This window comes from Sus scrofa, chromosome 18 (assembly GCF_054392235.1).
Source record: "Sus scrofa isolate SSC_HxYL_T2T_F1_AM1 chromosome 18, Sscrofa_HxYL_maternal_Yorkshire_Landrace_v2.0, whole genome shotgun sequence".
Taxonomy (NCBI): Eukaryota; Metazoa; Chordata; class Mammalia; order Artiodactyla; family Suidae; genus Sus; species Sus scrofa.
The window spans coordinates 9,893,248-9,913,669 of record NC_139400.1 but is presented as its reverse complement, the minus strand read 5'-3'; the positions used below and the strand labels follow the sequence as shown (position 1 = coordinate 9,913,669).

The window sequence follows — 20,422 nt, the reverse complement described above, 5'->3', positions numbered from 1 at the left end:
GAGCTGCTCCACACACAGAGGCGCCCAGGCGCTGCGAGCGGAGAGCCGGAGGAGGCTCTGTCCGTGAGGTCGGCACCCGAAAGACAAAGCCTCACCCGGTGGCCTGACCGCACGTCGGATGACAGGGAGCAAAGGGCTGGTGCGTTTCAGGACAGACACCAGGAGTGATTGCGGTCTGAACCTCGGAGCGGAAGGCTGCAGCACAGCAGCCCCACAAGTGTAACTGGGTTTGGAAGGAAGGAGGCCAAAGGGTCAGAGCAAAGAAAAACCTCGGAGTTCCCTCCTCAACCCCGACTAGTATCCAGGAGGACACGGGTTCCATCCCCGGCCTCGCTCAGTGGGTTAGGGATCCGGCGTTGCCGTGAGCTGTGGTGTAGGTCGCAGACGCGGCTTGGAGCCTGGTGTGGCTCTGGTGTAGGCTGGAGGCTATAGCTCCGATGAGACCCCTAGCCTGGGAACCTCCATATGCCGCGGGTGCAGCCCTAAAAAGACAAAAGACAAAAAAAGAAAGAAAGAAAGAAAGAAAGAAAGAAAGAAAGAAAGAAAGAAAGAAAGAAAGAAAGAAAGAAAGAAAGGAAAAAGCCTCCACAAATTCCCACACACCGTGAAAAGCATTAGCTTGGAGACTCGGGGCACTGGGTCTACCCCAAGGATGGAGCAAAGAGAACCAGCCAAGCGCGCTCGGCTGCACCGAAAACAGAGGTGAAGTCGTGAGTGAGCAAGTGAGCGCGGCGAGAGGCGGAGCAGTGCGGGGCTGGGACACGGCAAGCGTCCTGCGGGGGTGACATGAGGGACGTGCCTATATACAGTCATGAATATCGCAGAGTCACACACTCGGTCATTTGCTCAGAAGGGACAGCTTTGAACCAATAAAAGACGAGGCGTCTAATTCAGAAGTCTAGCTCGTCCAGGGAAAACATCCTTCACACATGAGAGAGGAAGGAAGACATTTCCACGGTATTTATTTGAAAAAGAATGATGCTGGATGGTCCTTCCCACCCTGCAGGCTGGAGAGCAGTGGGGGTGTCCCTGAAGCCCCCACAGGTTTGCCGCAGGGTGGTGACACTCCCCGGCCTTGGCTCCTCCTGTGTCCGCCACGGGCCTCTGATGCTCTGACCTCTGGGCCTCGCTGACCCAGGAGACGGTGACCTTCCTCGGGCCACCCCCGCCCCCAGGCCACTGGCCCCGCTCTGATCAGCCCGGGCCCAGGTCCCAACACCCAGGGGCAGCCCCACTGGCCCAGGATGGCCGACATTCCCACCAGCCAGTCCTGAGCCTGCCGACCTGCAAACCACTGAAGGCCCCTGGCCGTGCCGTGCCCCCTCCTCCCCACCCCTGGTGCTTCCCTGAGTACCCCTGCCTCTCGGGGAAGGAGCTCTCCAGTGACGACCCTTCTCTGATCTGCGGGTCTCACGCCCCCTCAACAGTAATAAAGCCTCGCCTCGAAAGAGCTTCCCGTGGAAGGAAATGCAGTCGACCTCGTCCCTGTGGTCCCTGCCCCAGACCTGAGCCATGGGGACGGCGCCTCTCACCTGCATCCCCACCTCCCTCCGCGCCCCGTCCCTTGGGGTCCACAGCGACGGCGTCTTCCCGAACTTTCAGGGACCAAACGCTGCCTCAAAAATAACTTCCAGCAGTGAACTTGGAAACACATTTCTCACTTCCTCCCAAACAGAAACATTGAAAGAACAGAGAAGAGCACAGGAGGCTCAAGTGTTGGGACTCGTGCTCCCTCTGGGCTGACAACAGGCACATGCTGTTTTCTAGAAAAGATGAAAGATGTGCTTTGGGGTTCAAGGTGGCACGCATCGCATCCGCTGCTGCTGTTCCGAAAACGCTGCACTCAAGGCCCGGGGGGCGCCCGCACACCCAAAACCGAGTCGGCGGACGGCACACAGGGGCCAGCGTTCGGTCATCTGTGCAACCCGCCACCGTGCACGCAGCTTCCTCCACGTGCCCCTGCTCCAGCCGAGTCTCACCTCCCGTCCACACGCGGGCCCGACGCTGACCACGAAGGAACGCTCATGGCCCAGCAAGTGGAAACAGTGCAGGGGCCACATCAGGAACCTGGGCACCAGGCAGGCTCTGAGGGGCTGCCCGGCAAACACCATGTCCGCCTCCTGCGAGCATCTAAGAGCCGGGACAGCTGAGCACACACCGAGGTCTCGCCAGGAGGGCCAGCAGGGGATGCCTGGGGACGCAAGGCTGCTCATGGGCACCGAGTCCTGGAACCGCCCTGCTCTGGGTTTAGGGGCAAGGGTTGTGTGCTTAATGCCCAGCACAGAAGGCTGAGCTGCAGGGACCCTGCGGTGGGTACCCGCCAGGCCCCTGCGTGTGAAAATGTCTGTGGGAAGGACACAGGCAGGGGCAGGTGAAAACGACCGTTCCTAAGCAGAAACACTTTCCAGAACACAGGCCACCCTGTCAGCAGGGTCAGCGGCTGCAGCATCCTAACGCCACGTGACCTGGGCCAGGGCCCAGGAAGTCGCGGCATGAGCAGGGTCACCTGGGGGGCTGTGTCCTGTGCACCCAGGGGTCACACAGCCATCTGCCCTCGAGGTCAGCACTCCCTCCGCCCTCCCTGAGCCTGGACCACGGCGGGGGGGGGCTCAGCATCCACCCAGCAGCTGCTCGTCTGTCCATCACTGCCCCTGACCACAGGGGCGCCACCTGCCACTGCAGGCAGGGCGGGGGACAGGGGGTCTAGAGAACACCTTTGGAACCAAGGTTCTGTGCACATTCTCCTGCAGCCCTCGTGTCTCCTGGGGGCTGAAAGGTGATGGTGATACGGGCGTGGACTGTGGCCTCTCCACAAAGAAGGGCCGGGCGTTCTGGTCTTCAGGATGTCATGGCCTCAGACTGCCCGACACGCATGTCCAAGACACCAGATTCTTTGAGCGTCTTGGTTTATGGGGAAATGGTGTGAGTGTGGGTGGGTGACTGTGAACGCACGTGCGTGAGCACACGTGTGAGAGTGTGCACAGGTGTGATGCGTGTGTACTGTGTGTGAGTGTATGCATGTATGTGTGAGAGAGTGTCGGTATGTGTGTGAGAGTGCACACATTTGAGAGTGTGTGTGCACTGTGAGAGGAAGCATGGGTGCAGCAGACCTGGGTATGTGCCCATGTATGAGTGTGCGTGCACGTGTGTGAGTATGTGTGGGTGGGAGAGTGTGGATACTGTGGGCTTGTGCGTGTGCACGCGTGTGAGCAAGTGTGAGCACATGTGTTGGGGCCCTGGCTTGGGAGCAGCCAGGGTTTCCAGGAAGTAAGATGAGCAGAAAGGAGACCCTGGACCTGCCCCATGGACAGGTCACCCCTGCCGCCCGAGTCCGGCGCCCGGGCCCCTCCTGAGCATGTGCTCTCAGGAGCTGCTGCGTTTCCTGCGTTGCCCGCAGCGGGTGGTGTCGCCTTGCTGGCAAGCCACGTGCAGCACGGGGCAGGGAGGCAGTGGAGGCCTCTTCACGGCGTGGCTCACGAGCCCTCAGACCGACACAGGTGACATCTCTTCTGAGAGCCAAGCATCCATGAGTGAGTCCCCAACCCGCCTGGGAACCCACCAGCACGGGCAGGCCTTCCCTGCAGCAGCGAGACTGGGAACAGTCCCCAGAGGGGTCGTGTCGCACAGAACAGCCCACCCACCTCATGCAGGGAGGCCGGGGCCTGGGGGGGACCCGGGGGGTCGAAGCTCCCCCTGGACCCCACGGCTGTGGGCAGCACCGCCTTCTCAGGCCGAGGCCTCGGGTTCTGAGCCCCTCCGTGTCCTCACGGTGGCCGGCAGGTCCCCTGAGGAAGGGCTGCCTACCTCCCAGTGGGGTGGATGCTCGGCGGCCTGCGAGGAAGAGCTCAGGCTCCCCGCCGCCCCAGGCCACCTGCACAGACCTGGGCCCAGCACAAGGGACAGACTCCGGGCTCCCTCTGATGCCCAGTGTGTGGTCTCGGGCGAACGCCTTAATTGCACACGCCTCCATGTCCTTATTGTAAAATGGGGACCAGCCAGAGGGTCCCTCGAGAGTCACTAATCCAGCACCAGACCACGGGCCTCATCATCGGGACTGTGGCCAGGACCACGAGGCGACGAGGAGGGGTCCCTTCGGCCCCCACGGCCGTCCCCTCCCAGCCACGGGGAAAGCAGATGCTGGGCGTCTGCCCTGAGTTCTGGCTACAGCTCCCTGGCATCCCCACGCCAGAGCGAGGACCAGCCCCCCGGGATGCTCAGTCGCACCGCCGCCGCCGTGTGCGCTCAAGCCTCACGCCGAGATGATGCAGGACCAGCCAGTTCTCCGCCCGAGCATCGGCCGCAACGAACAGATGCGAAGGCCCGTCATCAACGTCAGCGCCCAGCCTCCATCCGTCACCCTCCCTGCCCTTTACTCAGCCACCGTGGGGCCCCCGGGGTGTCTTCCCGCTGTCGTCCAGGAGATGAAGGGACAGGGGATGACAGGATCCACACATGCACACACAGAGACACACACACACATGCACACACACATGCACACACAGAGACACACACACATGCACACACACACACAGACACACACACACATGCACACACAGACACACACACACATGCACACACAGAGACACACACACATGCACACAGAGACACACACACACACAGACACACACACACATGCACACACAGACACACACACACATGCACACACAGAGACACACACACACACATGCACACACAGAGATACCAGGACCTACACACAGACAGACAGACATAGACACTGACATACACACACACAGACACACAAAGACACACAGACACAGAGACCTAGACAGACACACAGACACAGAGACCTAGACACACACACAGACACAAAGACATACCACATATAGACACACACACAGACACACATTCATAGCACACAGACACCCACAGACACTGACACACACAGACACACACACACAGAGACCTAGACACACACACAGACACAAAGACACACCACATATAGACACACACACAGACACAGAGACCTAGACACACACAGACACAGACACAAAGACACACACAGACACAGAGACCTAGACACACACACAGACACAAAGACACACACACATATAGACACACACACAGACACACATTCATAGCACACAGACACCCACAGATGCATCCACAGCCACACACGCATGAGCAGCAGAATGATTTGGAAGCCAGAGAGTCGCTGACCACCGACTGGCAGGACAAAGCAACATTTTTCCTTAACTGTTGGGACAACCCGACCACCCACACCTGCAAGCGAGAAGGTCACCGGACACACTCTTCCTCCTCAGACAGACGAGGGTGTGGGCTGACACGACCTACACTCACTCGCTCCAGGGTGTACCGGCAAACGTCTTCACTGCATTTTGAGCAAACCACCTACCAACTTGTACAACTGGTCTGCCTGTACATTCCTGCCTGTGGAACCCTTGGAAATGAACAATTAAACTAAAACTCAGAGCCGACAAATGTCACTAAAAACTTTTAAAATCTAAAGACAGGGAGTTCCCGTCGTGGCGCAGCAGAACCGCATCCGACTAGGACCCAGGAGGTGGTGGGTTCTATCCCTGGCCTTGCTCCGTGGGTGAAGGATCCGGCGTGGGCATGAGCCGGGGTGTAGGTTGCAGACACGGCTCGGATCCTTCATGGTTGTGGCTGTGGTGTAGGCCGGCAGCTGTAGCTCTGATTCGACCCCTAGCCTGGGAACCTCCACATGCTTCGGGTGTAGCCCTAAAAGGATAAAAGACAAAAAAATAAAATAAAATCTAAAGATATAAAACCTTACTTTTTCTAAAAAGGTAAGAAACTTATTATTTTTAATCACTAGCGAAGATAACTCAATTCACTGTTTTTTTAAAGATAAACCCAAATTACGTCCTTTGCCAAAAAAAAAAAAAAAAAGAAAGAAAGAAAATATTTCAATCCGAAGTGGCAAGAATAGGTTTTGAATAGAAACTCAAAGGAGTTCCCTGGTGGCCTAGTGGTTAAGGATCCAGCATTTTCACTGCTGCGATGCAGGTTCCGGTGAAAGTTCCTTGGCCCAGGAACTGCTGCTTACCTCAGATGCAGCCAAGAAAAAAAAAAATCAATAATATTTGATTCAATAATATCAAAAGTAAGATCAACAAAAAAGTAAGAAAAACAATACTCAGCTATTATTAAGCCCCTGGCATGAAAATCACAGCAAATTTCTGTCCTGCTGCAGTGCTGGCGTGAAGCGTGAGCCACTGCCGTCCCTGGATGAGAGGCTGAGGCTGGCCTCCCGCGGGCACAGTCCCCACGAGGGGCCAGAGCATGAAAAAGCCCACGCGAACACAGCCGTCTGGTGGTGACAGGGGCTGTGGGAGAATAATCCAGCGTGTGGGCGGCGGGGCAGGCGGGAGGGGGGCTGCTGGCTGGGGGTGCTGGTGGGGAACAGCTCGCTCAGGCCGACGGAGGTGTGTCCTGAGCCCAGAGAGCATCTGCAGCAAAGGCTCTCCAAGCAGAGGAGACACAAGAGCCAAGGCCTCGGGGCAGTCGGGGGGACCAGGACAGAAAGGCAGCCAGGGGGTGGCCTGGAGCTGCCGGGGCGGGGGGGGTCTCAGACCAGGAAAAGAACCTGGATTTTACTGAATGAGATGAGAAGCCCTTGCAGGCTTTTGTGCAGCGAGACGCCATCTGATAGACGCAAGCTTGACACAAGGTCCGAGCAGGGAGGCCAGAGGAGGCCCTGCACCTATCAGCGGGCGGGGGCTGGAGCAGGTGGGCTTCAGCGGCTGGTCCAGGGGGATCTGCGGACGGGCCGCATGGGAGGTGCAGGGGACAGAGCCTGGGCAGGGGCTGGAGCTGGGGTGGGGGCTCTGAGCAGCCCCTTAAAGCACCCCACCGGGGGGAGGCTTTGTCTTTGGCCATCCGGGCAGGTGAGATGCTGGTCAAAGGCAGGGCGAGTCAGACCAGAAGCCCTAAAAGACCCACAACACACAACGGGTCATAGCCTCCTGGAGAAGGCCGGCCACCACGCCCCTGGAGCCGGCCACACCCAGGCTCGCTGTGCTTGTGGTTCAGGCGCCCTGTCCAGCCCCTCCTGTCTCAGGGTCTGGCTGTGTAGACAGACTTGGGCACGCCCACTTGCAGGGTTACTGAGAAAACCAGACCCAGTGTGTCCACCGTCCACCGGTCTAAGAACCAGACAGCTCAGGAATGGGCTCTCTTCCAACAAGGCGGCCTGACCCCTAAGAGCCCAGAACCTCTCCCTTCCGCCACGAGACATCCTTCCTTCTCTAACGTCTTCAGCTCTGCTGTCCTGATTCCGAGGGCAGAGCAGAAATGGGCCAGAGCGAGAAAACTCAGGTTTAAGGGAAAGCCCGGAGAACAGCAGAGACTTTCCCGGGGCCTCTTTGACTCTCGTAAGAAACCTCCATTTTCAAAAGCATGGAATAATAAAATAGGGAGTTCACCTTGTGGCTCAGTGGTTAACGCATCCGACTAGGAACCATGAGGTTGCGGGTTCGATCCCTGGCCTTGCTCCAGGGGTTCAGGATCCGGCGTGGCCGTGAGCTGTGGTGTAGACTGCAGACGCAGCTCAGATCCTGCGTTGCTGTGGCTCTGGCGTAGGCCAGGGGCTGCAGCTCCGATTGGACCCCTAGCCTGGGAACCTCCATATGCCACGGGAGCGGCCCTAGAAATAGCAAAAAAGACCAAAAAAAAAAAATGGAATAATAAAATAGAATTCCTAAAAGGGCCTCCTCTCATCCAAACAAGGAACGTGTCCGATAACCATTCATGAAGCGTCACTACAACCGGGTGTGGACGCCGTGGTGGCCCAAGCGGGGGGCCGCCCGGCGAGGAGAACAATGACCATCTGGTAGAAATCTCCTCCCACCCAAGTGCTGTCAGCCACACGGAGTGACCTCCGAGGCGCCCACTGTCCGTCACTGGAAGATGAACAGAAAGGAGGCAACCCTTTTGCAAGGGTCCAGCTCGCCCTGGTGGACTGAAGAGGGACCGTGGCCCAGGGCACGATCAAGTACCGCGCGCATCAAAGGGGAACGTTCTTTTGTTCCATCAGCGGCACCCTGTCATTCCGCGACCCGGCCAGCTTCTAATGACCCTTTAAGTAGCTTTCAGTGCGCCAAGTGGGCCCTGGCAGAGCAATGACATGGGCCGTCAGGGCATCACATATGCCAGGCCTGGAGCAGGAGATCGGCTCCCCTGCACAACGGCTGCAGGCCTGACCGACGGAAGTCCTGTCTTAATAGAGGCCCCCCTCCACACGCTACGAGCTCCAGAGAGTAAGAAGAAGCCGTGGTGCGCAGTCAACCTCGCTAGAAACTGCTCGGACCAAGAGGAGGTGGACGACACCAAACAGCTTCTGCTCCCAAGTGCCTCTACTGCCAAGCGCGCAGTAGAGTACACGCTGTGGCCCCTGTCCAGACACACACACACACACACACACACACACACACACACACACACACACACGACTCAGCATCGCCAGCAGCAGCAGCACCTCCGTCAGGACCCTCAGCATCACTCGCATCATCACCCTCACGTTCACCATCCGCATCTCCCTCCTGCTCGGCATCTCCCGCATCCCCGTCTCCATCCTCGGCATCTCCCGCATCCCCGTCTCCCTCCTGCTCGGCATCTCCCGCATCCCCGTCTCCATCCTCGGCATCTCCCGCATCCCCGTCTCCCTCCTGCTCGGCATCTCCCGCATCCCCGTCTCCCTCCTCCTCAGCATCACTCGCATCACCGTCGCCTTCTTCATCAGCATCACTCACATCCCCATCTCCCTCCTCAGCATCTCCCTCCTCCTCATCATGAAGAAATTACTGGGCTCCTTTTATTTAGAAAGTACATAGCCCATTTAATTGCTTGCTGGAGTCCAACGCTCTAGTATTTGCAAAGGACTCAGATAAATTCGGATAGTGGCAGGCTATGATCTTACTCTGACCGCCTCTGGGCCTCTGCTCCGGAGCTACAGGCATCGTCAATCATCCGTCAGCTTCCTGTCTGTTTTCACTGAAAACAACACAAGTAAACTCTGCTCTCTTTCCAACCGGAGGGATCAATTCGCCTAAGAAAATAGCAAACGGTGTTGAAATCTGCATTTCAGACAGCTGGTTCTTAAGAGCTCCAATCAACACCGTCTACGCGATCTGACTTGGGAGGGTACTTCGCCTGCCATCCCAAGGCTCGGCTTCCTCATCAGGAGGATGAGGCTGACAATACACAGTCTTTCGTGATGGACGTGAAGCGTCAATGAGACCTTTCCTCCACTTAGAAAACACCCTGCCTGGCACACGCGGAGCCCTGGGTGCAAACGTGTGCAAAGAGGCACCGTTAGCTGTCTTCCCTAAGCGCGTGGTCTCAAAGCAGAGACAACCGTTTATCACACATATGCAAGTGCACAACCACAGGCCACGACACGTGTTCCAGAGGAAAGGACGGCCCCACGGGTGCATCCCTGGGGGGGGGGCGGGGCGCGGGGGCGCCTCCTGTTGACGGATCCACCGCTTTGCAAGGAGTCAGGTTGAAAAGCTGCCAGAAAAGCCAGGTGGCCCGTGGCTGCTGGACCCTACGTGAGACGCAGGAGGCAGGGTCCCTGCACGAAGCGTCCCTCACCCCCTTGGAAGCCTCCTGGCCAAACGCGAACATGGTGATCAAGTCTCTGAGTTCCAAGTTCACAGGACTTCCCGGGCAGAGGGACAGGCACACATTCTCTTTGGGATGCAATCAGGAAAACACAGAATGTAAGAGGCTCCAGTTACAAAAACTTCTAGATGGCAGTGTAGAAAGACCTGACCTCGCCTCCTCCCGTGGACACAGCAAATCTACAGCTGGGACAGAGCAACGGCCCTCAGAAAGGGACCTGAACACTGGATGCACAGAGCATCAAGACAGAAGGAGAGGCAGAGAGGTGGCACGGAAAACCCAGGCCCCAGCCATGGCGAGCCACCAACTGGGAAGAACCAAGGCGGGGGGCCCTCTTCCCTGAGGACCAAGAACTTAAGCACCGAAGGAGGTACCCCAACCTCCAAACCCCAAAGGGGGAGATGAGCCCTCCAAATACCTCGCTTTGAGAACCAGCAGGAAGTATGTCTATGAAAACTGCAGAAGCACAGAGAACAGAAAATTTGCTCCTAGGGAGTTCCTGCTGTTGCTCAGCAGGTCACAAACCCGACAAGTCTCCATGAGGATGCAGTTTGATCCCTGGCCTCGCTCAGTGGGTTAAGGATCCAGGTTTGCCGCAAGTTGCAGCATAGGTCGTAGATACAGCTCGGATCCAGTGTTGCTGTGGCTGTGGCATAGACCAGCAGCTGTAGCTCTGATTCAACTTGAAGTCTCTAAACTTCCAATATGTTGCAGGTGTGACCCTAAAAAGCAAAAAACGAAAACCAAAAAACCTCGCTCCTTAAAGGGCATGTGCAGACTCACTTGACTGGAAAAACCAACACATACATGCCAGATTGAAATATGCCTGGATCGCAGATGAAGAAGGCTCACTTACTAACCCTGAAGTAGCCGCTGGAGAAACAGAAGCCATTTGGGATGCTTCCCTGGGGACAGAGACACTCCTTCCGTTGTGCAAATCACCATCGGACCTGTCTAATCAGCAGATGTGCACCACCAAGAGCCACTCCTGCACCTCAGCTGGGCTCATAGCCAGTTAGGAGATAACCCTGCCTACCAGCATCCCGGGACAGCCACGGCCCCCCCACAACAAGAGGGCACATGCACCCACTGAGGGGCACCCCTTGAGCCCCTGGCTCTGGTGGCCAGATGGAACTGTACCCCTGAGCCCCAAAGGACACCTCCTACAAAAGCTAGTGCTTCGAGACAGGGAGAGGTAGCTCATACACTGAACACAGAGGAACCAACTCAGAGGACGGAGCAAAATGGGGAGACAGAGGAATATGTTTCAATCCAAAGGATAAGACAAAAACCTTCGAAAAAGAACTAAACAAAATGGAGATGAGCAGCTCGCTGGATAACGAGTTTAAAATAAGGGTCGGAAAGATGCTCGTTGAACCCAGGAGAAGAAGAGCTGGACACATTCAGAACTTCAACAAAGGGACCGAAATTACAAGAAAGTATCAAACAGAAGTTATAACTGAACAGAAAAATGCACTGGAGCGGCTCAACAGCAAACTGGATGAGGCAGAAGATGAATCCAGAAATGCACTGGATGAGCCAAACTGGGAGAAAAAGCAGTGGAACTCGCCCAGACAGAGAAAAGAGATAGAAAAGGAACTTAGGAGTTCCCGTCGTGGCGCAGTGGTTAACGATTCCAACTAGGAACCATGAGGTTGCGGGTTCAATCCCTGGCCTTGCTCCGTGGGTTAAGGTTCTGGCGTGGCCGTGAGCTGTGGTGTAGGCTGCAGACGTGGCTCAGATCCCATGTGGCTGTGGCTGTGGCTGTGGCCGGTGGCTGCAGCTCTGATGAGACCCCTAGCCTGGGAGCCTCCATATGCCAAGGGAGCGGCCCAAGAAATGGCAAAAAGACAAAAAAAAAAAAAAAAAACCTCATACAACTCAAGAGCAAAAAACAATCAATCTGATTTGAAAATGCACAGAGGATCTGAACAGACATTTTCCCAAGAAAGGGAAACATATGACCAACAGGCACATGAAAAGATGCCCCACAGCACTAATCATCGGAGAAACGCAAAGCAAAACCACGGTGCCACATCACCTGGCACCTGTCAGAATGGCTATTATTGAAAAGAAAAGCCATACCACATTGTTGGACAAAATGTGGAGAAAAGGGAGCTGTTATGTACTATTGGTGGGAATGTAAATTGGTGCAGCCACTTTGGAAAACCGTACGGAGATTCCTCAAAACATGAAGAATTGAACCTCCTTATGATCCAGCAACTCCACTCCTTGGTATTTATCCAAAGAAACCAAAACTCCTCATTTAGAAAGACATCCACCCTCCTATGTTTCCTGCAGCGATGTTTACAACAGTGAAGATACAGAAACAACCTAAGGGCCCATCAGTGGATGAAGGGGTTAATGGATAAAGAAGATACACACACACACACACACACACAGAGGAATGTTTGTCGTGAAAAAGAATGAAATTCACTGGCTACGACATGGATGAACTTGGAGGGTATTATGTGAGGGAAATAGCTCAGAAAGACAAGTATTGCATGATTTCGCTCATTCGTGAAATCCAAAACAAACAGAATAAAACAAAACGCACAGATGCAGGGAGGAGATTTGTAATTACCAGTGGGAAGGGTTTCCCAGGGGGCAAAGAGGTGAAAAGGTCAGCCGTGCGGGGACATGTGCCAAGTAGCCCTTTGGGGGCCATTGCTCTGCAGTGTATACAGATGCGGAATTAAAAGGCTGCGTACCCGAACCTCGTAATTGTTTTCAAAATGATTCATGGAGGGAAAAAAGAGGAAAGCGGAAGCTTCTGCAGGCTAAAAGGAGCTTCAAAAGCATACCCATCATCAGCGGACCTTCTGTGGATCCTGCCGTCAAAGAACCACGTGTAAGGAAAATGTACGACAGCTGAGAAATCTCAACGCTGATAAGGTAGCCGGTGGTAGTAAGACATGGGTCTGAATCTTTCACACGTGCTAAAGCCGGTTAGGTTTATTCACGAGTCTGAGCTTTCAGCAAGGCAATACCGAAAGGCAGGCGTCGGGTGGAATCGGACGGGAGCGTGTAGGGGAGGCGACGGGTCACAGAAGCAGCGAGAGGAGCTGGGAGCCGCCGTGTGCTGCAGCCCGGTGATGCCAGGGCGGGTTCACCCTACAAGGCTCTGTCTGCTCCGTGACTGACATTTTACACGACTCTCTTTAGAGCAGACAGTGCACCTGGGAAGACAACATGTATAAAAAGACAACTGATGCCGCAACGTGGCAAGGACAAAACCCCACCCGAACGGTGCCGTTCACAAGGGTCCCTGGAGACCAGGGAGCATCTTCAGAGTACACTCCGAGACGTGCGCCTTGGGGACGTGGACGACGACGACGAGGAGGAGCCGGCAAAGCTCACTCCGGCGGAGAAGCCGCAGGAGAAACGCGGCACCCGCGTGCTGCATCCGAGGCTGCGCGGCCCAGGCCCCTCGACGGGGCGTTCGTCTCCTCCTGCCTCGGACGGCTGGAAGAGGGGCGGGGGGCAAGCGGGGCGTTTTCAGGTGGGGAGGGGGAGGAGGGGACGGAAGTGTGGTTAGTGAGACCAGAGGACACTGCTTGATCCAGGGGAGCACAAAAACACAGCGGACGGGACGTGGCGGCAGCGCCATGGAGAGGAGCCCCAGGTCGGCGCCGAGGTCACGGCTTGGCCGTCGGGGGCTGGGGTGACCTTCAGCAGCACACTTACAGCAGAGCAAGATCAGAAAGCACGGGGACCGTGGATACCAGGGGAGTGCGGACAGGACGGGAGCAGGGCTGGCACCGGGCTCTCTTGGAGGAGAAGGAGGAGCGTGTGGTTTGGAGCAGAAGCAGCCCCGGGGGAGGGACCCCAGGACGACCTCCCATGAGTAACACAGCCTCACTAACGGTGAGCTTACCTGCCAACAGGTGCACTGTCTACCCTCACAGCGTCATTCCCAAGGCGGGGACGAAAAGCGAGTGTGGCAGCGGCCACGCCGCCTTCCCTCTGAGTGGAACTCTGCACGCCTTCATCCAGCAGTGCCACTTGGGCTACTTGGATGGAGGCAGGTCGAGGGAGCTACCTAGCCAGGTGGCATGACTCGAGGAAGAGAGGGCTGTCAGTGGCTCCACGAAGCCTTCGCTTCCAGAAACGGCGAGCACACGGGAAGGGGCTTCTCGGTCCCTATTTGTTTAATCTGTTATCTGCTTGATCTTATCCCTTCCATGTTTTCAAAGGAGAAGCCATATTTTATCAGAATCTCACTTTATATTTTATGGTCTTAGAAAAAGGCTGTTAGAAAACCGATGCCTTGGGCATCTCTTAGAGGCCTGGGAACGGGCTAGGACCCTCCCCGTCGGATGACGAGAGCCGGGGTCACCCACGTAAAGGGGCCGAGGCGGGGGCCTTGAGCGGGTCACTTCGAGGCCCGAGGACACTCATTGCACAGAGAGAGGTGTTAATTTGGGGCAGCGTTCTTGTGGGGGACACAGAAAGTAACCACAGAACAACAAGCGGGGCCTGCGTTTGACCATAAGCAGCGGGGCGGTGGAGACAAATGAAAGCAGGGCAGACTCCAAAATCCTTCATGTCAACTTTCTGAAAGCTGCCCGGGGCCAGATTTGGCCTGTGAGTCCTTCCCCACCACCTTCCTCAATAAAGTCATGAAATAGTGCAACCGTAGGGGAAAGGGTTTGAAGGAAGAGCCCCCCACCCCCCAAGTAGACCTGACCCCCCAGCGGCCCCCAGTCCTCAGCCCAAATCCCTGTGGCTGAGCGACCAGCCCTGAAGGCTCCCCTCCCCGCCACCCCCCCCGAGGCCCCCAGGGGAGCCTAGCAGCGTGAAAAGGCCCCACAAGGGCCGGCCTGGGCAGGTGCCAGAGAAACAGGCGAGCCCACAGCAAAGACACCAGAGGTGACTTACCCTCGTCCGTGCCTGGGGCGTCCCTGGGGTCCGGAGGCGAAGGCCACTTTGGGGGGGCAGCTGGTGCCGGAAGCAGCCTGGGGGCTCTCCAAGACTCCCGCACAAGTTGGTGCAGGGCGGGGTCCCCTTCCCTGGGGGCCGCGGGGGCCTTCTGAGCTGCGTAGGTGCCCAGCGCCGCAACCAGACGCTGCCTGTCCACACTGCTGGCCGCCTTGGGGCTGAGCTCATCAGGCTGGAGCCAGGGAAGGGTGTGCAGCGGGCGGCCCTCGGGGATGGCAGCCCGGGACGCGGGCGCGTAGGTCAGGGCGGATGTTTGGGCCACGAAGGTCAGCACGCTCTCAGCAAGGGGGTCCTCACCCTGGATGGGGGGGGGGGACACAACAGCAGGTGGGGGTTATCCTCTGCCCACGCAGCCCCGGGGCTGGGCTTCCAGGTACCTGAAACGCACACCCCAGCCCCGCACCGAGGTCTTCATTCTGATTGGCCAGGCCCCGGGCCCCAGCCTCCTGCGCTGGGTTCATAAAACTCTACTGAAATAGACATACACGCCCGGAGACCCACCCGCCCCACACTGAGTGTTCGCAGCGTAGCCTCAGGGCACAGACACCGCTGCCTGACCCCTCCCCTCCCCCCCAGCCCCGGCAGCTCCCCCCCTGCCTCCCGGCTCCTTGCCAGCAGGACCGCAGTAGGCAGCCCGGTGTCTGGCTCCTTTGACTGCATGCGATGTTTCCAGGGCATCCACGCTGTGTCCAGGCCGCAGCGTTTACGTGGCTGGAAGACAGGAAATAGCACGTTCTCGGTTTCTCATTCATCACCTGGTGGACATTTGGGTTGTCCCTACTTCGGGGCCGTCATGAAGTTTCGGTGTGGACGGGCGTTCGTGCTTCTCCGGCCGGTGGCGGTGGGCAGCTCTGCCTTAACGTGCTCAGGCGCCGCCAAGTGTGCGCGCTCGGCTGCATCTGCAGTGAGAGAGGCTCTGACTTCGCTTCGTCCTGGGCGCCAAGGGGTGGCTGTGCCCACACGGGCTCCGTGTCTTGCGGGGCAGTGCCCCCCAGACCTCTGCCTGCGCTGGCGCTTCTTCCCTGCAGCTGATTCTCTCCTTTCCGAAGGTCTTGATTTCATTCCAGCACTTTCTTTACCGATCTTTTCAATCCCTGTTATAGCCGATCCTTGTACCGGCGATATTCTGGCTGGTGAGGACACCTGGGTCTCCTGTTTCACACACGACGTGGCATCCAGGGCCTTTCCCTGAGTCTCCGCGCACGTTCCCCCTTCCTCCTCGAGTGCACTTTCCTGGAAGGAGTCCGTAGTGCCCAGTGGACAAACGAGCCCCAGGGCCTCACCCCTGGGACAGCTGCACAGACGTCAGAAGCCCCAGGGCTCTGCCTCTGCCCGTGGTACCATCGGGCTTTGGCGACACAGCCATTTCCGACCTGGACTTTACTGGGAGCCCCCTTCCTGATGCGCTCGGGGTCCCTGGCCATGAACTTCCTACATCCTGCCCACGCAGACTCTGTGCTGGCACCTCCCTCGGGGCAGGTATCAGTGTGGACTCAGCAGGCACACCTGGGATCTAGCCAAGATCCATCACTGGACGCAAGGCCCTGGTTCAGATTCCCCTAAGCCTGTCTGTTTAAATATCGGGGTGCAGCCCCCCCAGGACAGACTGCGGTGTAGTGAGCTAGACTCGGGAACTGGGGGGTGACGTGGATCCTTGTTTCCTTTCTCACGCGTGAAGCTGGCACACCGCTTGACGTCCTGACACTGGTTTCTGCTGTCGATCAGGCGTCTCTCTCTAAGAATGTTTATGGCTACGAGGACGTGACTTCGGTCGTCAACCAAGTTGTTTCATTTTGTCCAAGGGCTGGCTGCAATCAACTGCTTTTCCTTCCCAAGAAGACAAAGTAAGATTCTCGAGAGCGAGCCAGCGAGAGAGAAAACGCCTTCACAACAGGCAGCCCCTCCGGCGATTCTGCACAAATTGGCTGCGAGTGTCTGTCTCCCGTCCGGCCTGACTCCCGTGCGGAGAGGCCATCTCCGCCGCCCTGGGCAGGTCCCCGCGCTGCGGGCTGGGGACAGGCTCCGAGAGCCTCGTTACGGTGCTACGAGCGCCATCCTCTCTGCTACAAATGCAGCCCCGCCGGGAGCTTCTGCTCAGAGGGCCTCCCTTAGGTAGAGTCGAGTGGGGGCAGAGGACGCAGCAGGTGGCTCCCAGCTCGGGACATCCGCTGTGGAGCGGGAGCCCTGCGCTGACCAGGGCAGGCGACCGGTCTCCTTGTGCTCTGGACCAGATTGAGGTGAAGAGGGTGGCAGGAAGACTGTGAAAGCAACAGATGTCATCCGTTTCTGCAAGTCACACCAGGCCCTGGGAGAGCAGGGGGGCGGGCAAGGGGGTGGGCACAGGAGAGCTTACTGCGTGCGGCCCCAGGCGAGGGCACCCATGCCACCGCGAGCCGCGAGGAAGGCATCCTCATGGGCACATCCTCTTTGTGGCCTCACACCCCCAAGGAGCGAGTGCAGGGAGCCGCCGGGCTTGAACCCCGCCTCTGCTGCTCACAACCTTAGGGACTTGGCTCTGGCGAGTCGCTTCACCTCTAAGCCATGGGTACGCAGGGGGCGGGGGTCACGCACCAAGTGCAGAAGCGCCGGGGGCTCTGCTGCTGTTCCTCACCTTCCCTCTCATACCTGGTTTTCTCCAAGCAGCAGGAAACCCAGCCTCAGCCCTGGAGGGAGCCATGCAGGTGTACCCCCCGTTCCACTTTCACCTCAACTCAACAAAACTATGACCTCTGGCGTCTGAAGGTAATGCTGGAGACTTTTTAAGATTGTAGTTGCCCAGATCCAGAGATAAGTAACAGGGAGAATGGGCCCATTTCCAGCACATGGCACTGCCACTGCTGCCCACTAGTTCTTCACACGGTGTGTCAGGGAAATCTGGTTTGGGCATCACTGGTGCGGTCCCACTTGTGCGTGTGAAGCAGCTGAGAATTGCCGATCTTGCTGAAATTCACATCAAAATGATATTCCTAAGCCGCCTGTGCTTCTACTTGAGATGGGGCAGATCCACTCACTGCGCGTCCCATGGGGTTTGCTGAGTAAAACCGAGGGGACAGAGGGGTCCCCGGGAGACGGGCGCAGTCCTGTCAGCACAGCTCTGTGTGACCATAAGTTTCTAACCTCTGTGAGCTTCATTTTTACCACCCACAAAACCCTTTTTTTCTTGAAGCCGTTGTGAGTATTGGGGAGAGAATAGGTAAAATTTAGCACATGACATTAGATAAATGGTAGTCAGCGTCAGAATTGCTGCCCCAGCATTGTCGTCACCATCCTCACCATCACCATCAGCATCACCACCATCAGCAGCATCATCAGCTTCACCATCAGCACCACCACCATCAGCTTCACCATCACCACCATCAGCACCACCACCATTGGCATCAGCATCACCATCACCACCACCAGCACCATCACCACCAGCACCACCATCATCAGCGTCACCATCAGCACCATCATCAGCTTCACCATTCCCAACACCACCATCACCATCAGCATCACCACCATCAGCAGCATCACGACAACTCCTGCTGTCGTGTGCTGAGCCCTAGACTACGTTCTACATTCTGTGGAGAAGAAGGGTCTCAAACATGGACCTATTGTCAAACAGCTTGCAGACCGAAGTGGGAGCTGAGTCATGGATGCTAATAACTATAGCTGAGGTCTCCCACTCAGCGGGGACATCAGGACAGCTTCCTGGAGCTGGTTGACACACTTCCTCCAACCGCAGCCTGCATCGCATCCACTTGCCTGCCCAGCAGGGAGACGGCCTTGGACGGGGCTCCCTTGCTCCCAGCTGTGCCAGGGCCTGGGTAACAGAGCTGCGCACCAGGCCTCCTTCCTGCCTGGAATCCACCCGTTCCCCCGCCCCAGCCCCAGACGGCCCCATTATCGATTCAGACTGCCGGGAAGACCGCAGGCCCCGAGGCCCGCACACCAGCCAACACTGAGTGGATGAGACGCCCATCTGTACACTGGTCACTCATGCTCGTTAGACAGTCTCTTGCGCCGAGGGTCCAAAACAAATTAGGAGCCCAAATTGGGCCATCTTTGGACAGCGTAGCAAACATTTCCTCCAGTCGGTCTCACAGCCCGGAGGCAGTGCTGACAAGCACACTGATCAAGACATGCTCGCTGCCACTGTGACAAAGCGCAGAGCGCCGGGGCTGTCCACAGGCTTCCTAACGAGGTGGTCTCGTGATGCCACCGGCGGCGGCAAGATTTGGGAGTGGGGAGGGTCTCAGGCACCCCCAGCTCCAGCTCATGAACGTAGAGTTGGGGTTACTTTGCTCTGCCTTTCGGTGCTCAGGCTGTCGAGGGTGATTCTGGCCAACTGTTCTCTCTCTTCCTTCCTCCCTCACGCTCCCCCCTCCTTCCCTCTCTCCCTCCCTCCCCCTCTCCCCTCCCTTTCTCTCTCCACCCCCCTTCCCCCTCCCCAACACCATGGAAAGGTTGCCAAAGCTCCACGGTGTCCAGGCTCGACGTCGCCCCTCCGTGAGCAGGGCAGGGGACTGGGGGTGTCACTCTATCCGACCGCACCAGCATCGGGGCAAACACACTTCTGCACTCAGAGCAGCCTTGCGTTGGTCTGGCTCTGAGCAGAACATCTGTGCTCTCTGCTGCTGACAGGCGGAGCCTGCAGTCAGAAAAAATCCATCCCTGAGAGTTTCTCCAGAGTTCACAAAACCCGAGGCTGAAGAGGAGCGAAGTTCTAAACCACAGGCGGAATGAGTTTTGCAGAAAGTTGACAACAGGACGGCGTGCGGCTGCGAAGTTACGGGTGTCTGTGACTGTCACTCCGTTCCGCAGCGCAGAACCATTCTCAAGAGACGCCTGGTGACACGGACCCGTGTCCCGTCCCATGTCATCCCCCTCGCGCTCCTGCTCCATCGCTTCTGCCTCAGCACCTCGCCTGCTCTGCGTTTCGTCCTCTCCAGGGCCACACCTGCAGCCTCGTGCCCGGCAGGTAGGCAGTGAAGGGATGGCCTGTGGCAGAGTCGCAACCCACTTTCTGTCCACCTTGACCTTGGGGGAGGGAGCACAAGGCATGGGGTTACAGGCCAAGTGACCGCCACGTCCGCCCGGCACCTCGGGACAATGATCAGATGGTAGCGGCGCAGCTGGTGTTTCCTGAGCGCCAGCGCCAGGCCGTTCTTTGCCTCTGTGTGTTTTAATTCTTCCTGACCCTCTCGACCGCCCTCTAGTGTAGACACGACCATCTTCCTAGCAGATAAGCTCCCTGGTGAGTGAGGAGCTGGGTCCGGCCCCAGGCCTGGGCAGAGCCCTGGAGACGCAGGCCCATCCTGCGGTCTGGCCAACGGGACATACAGAACTGCCATCTGCTGGGTTTGGGGGCAACTTGGGGACCTTGCTTTTGGCTTAAAAAATAAACAGGAAACAGTGGGAGAAGAACTCCAGGGCTCTGATCTCAGCTCCGCCACCAACTAAGCCTCTGAGAGGGAACATTTCACTCTGTCCCCCGCCACCCCATCTATAAACCGAGGTGCCTGAACTGAAGGGCTCCAGGGACCTTCTCGTCCTGGAGGATGAGCAGCCACAGAAAGCACAGTCACCTCCGCCAAGGCTGTGACTTTCTCTCTGCAGACCCCGGGCGGGAGGGCCGAGCCCCTGGACACACCGAGGACTTTCCCAGATGGCGACGTGAAGAGTTGAGTTAAAAATAAGGAGAGAGAAGAGGGCGTGTCCTGCCCACACGGCTTTCCAGGGGCTTCGCTGCTGCTCCACCCTGTGCTCACGGAGTCACCTGCTCCGTCCCAGGCTGGCCACCTCCCCTGCTGGGCGGGACAGGCTCGGCCCCCAGACCCTCGAGAGCCCAGGACAGAAGATCAAAGCCGAACAG

The 20,422-nt window shown here is 57.5% G+C and overlaps 1 protein-coding gene across 8 annotated transcripts in view; it reads right to left on the bottom strand.

Moving 5' to 3' along the window:
* Nucleotides 1–20,422, bottom strand: part of PTPRN2 (protein tyrosine phosphatase receptor type N2) — a 669,120-nt gene that overhangs the window by 415,315 nt on the left and 233,383 nt on the right. For all 8 annotated transcript variants that reach the window (XR_014833401.1, XR_014833402.1, XM_021079161.2 and 5 more), the window contains one exon: nucleotides 14,509–14,866. Coding sequence is in view for 6 of the 8 variants with exons in the window: in XM_021079161.2 (XP_020934820.2) it covers nucleotides 14,509–14,866 (358 nt within the window). In the remaining 2 variants the exon portion in view is untranslated. The remainder of the gene's footprint in view (nucleotides 1–14,508; nucleotides 14,867–20,422) is intronic.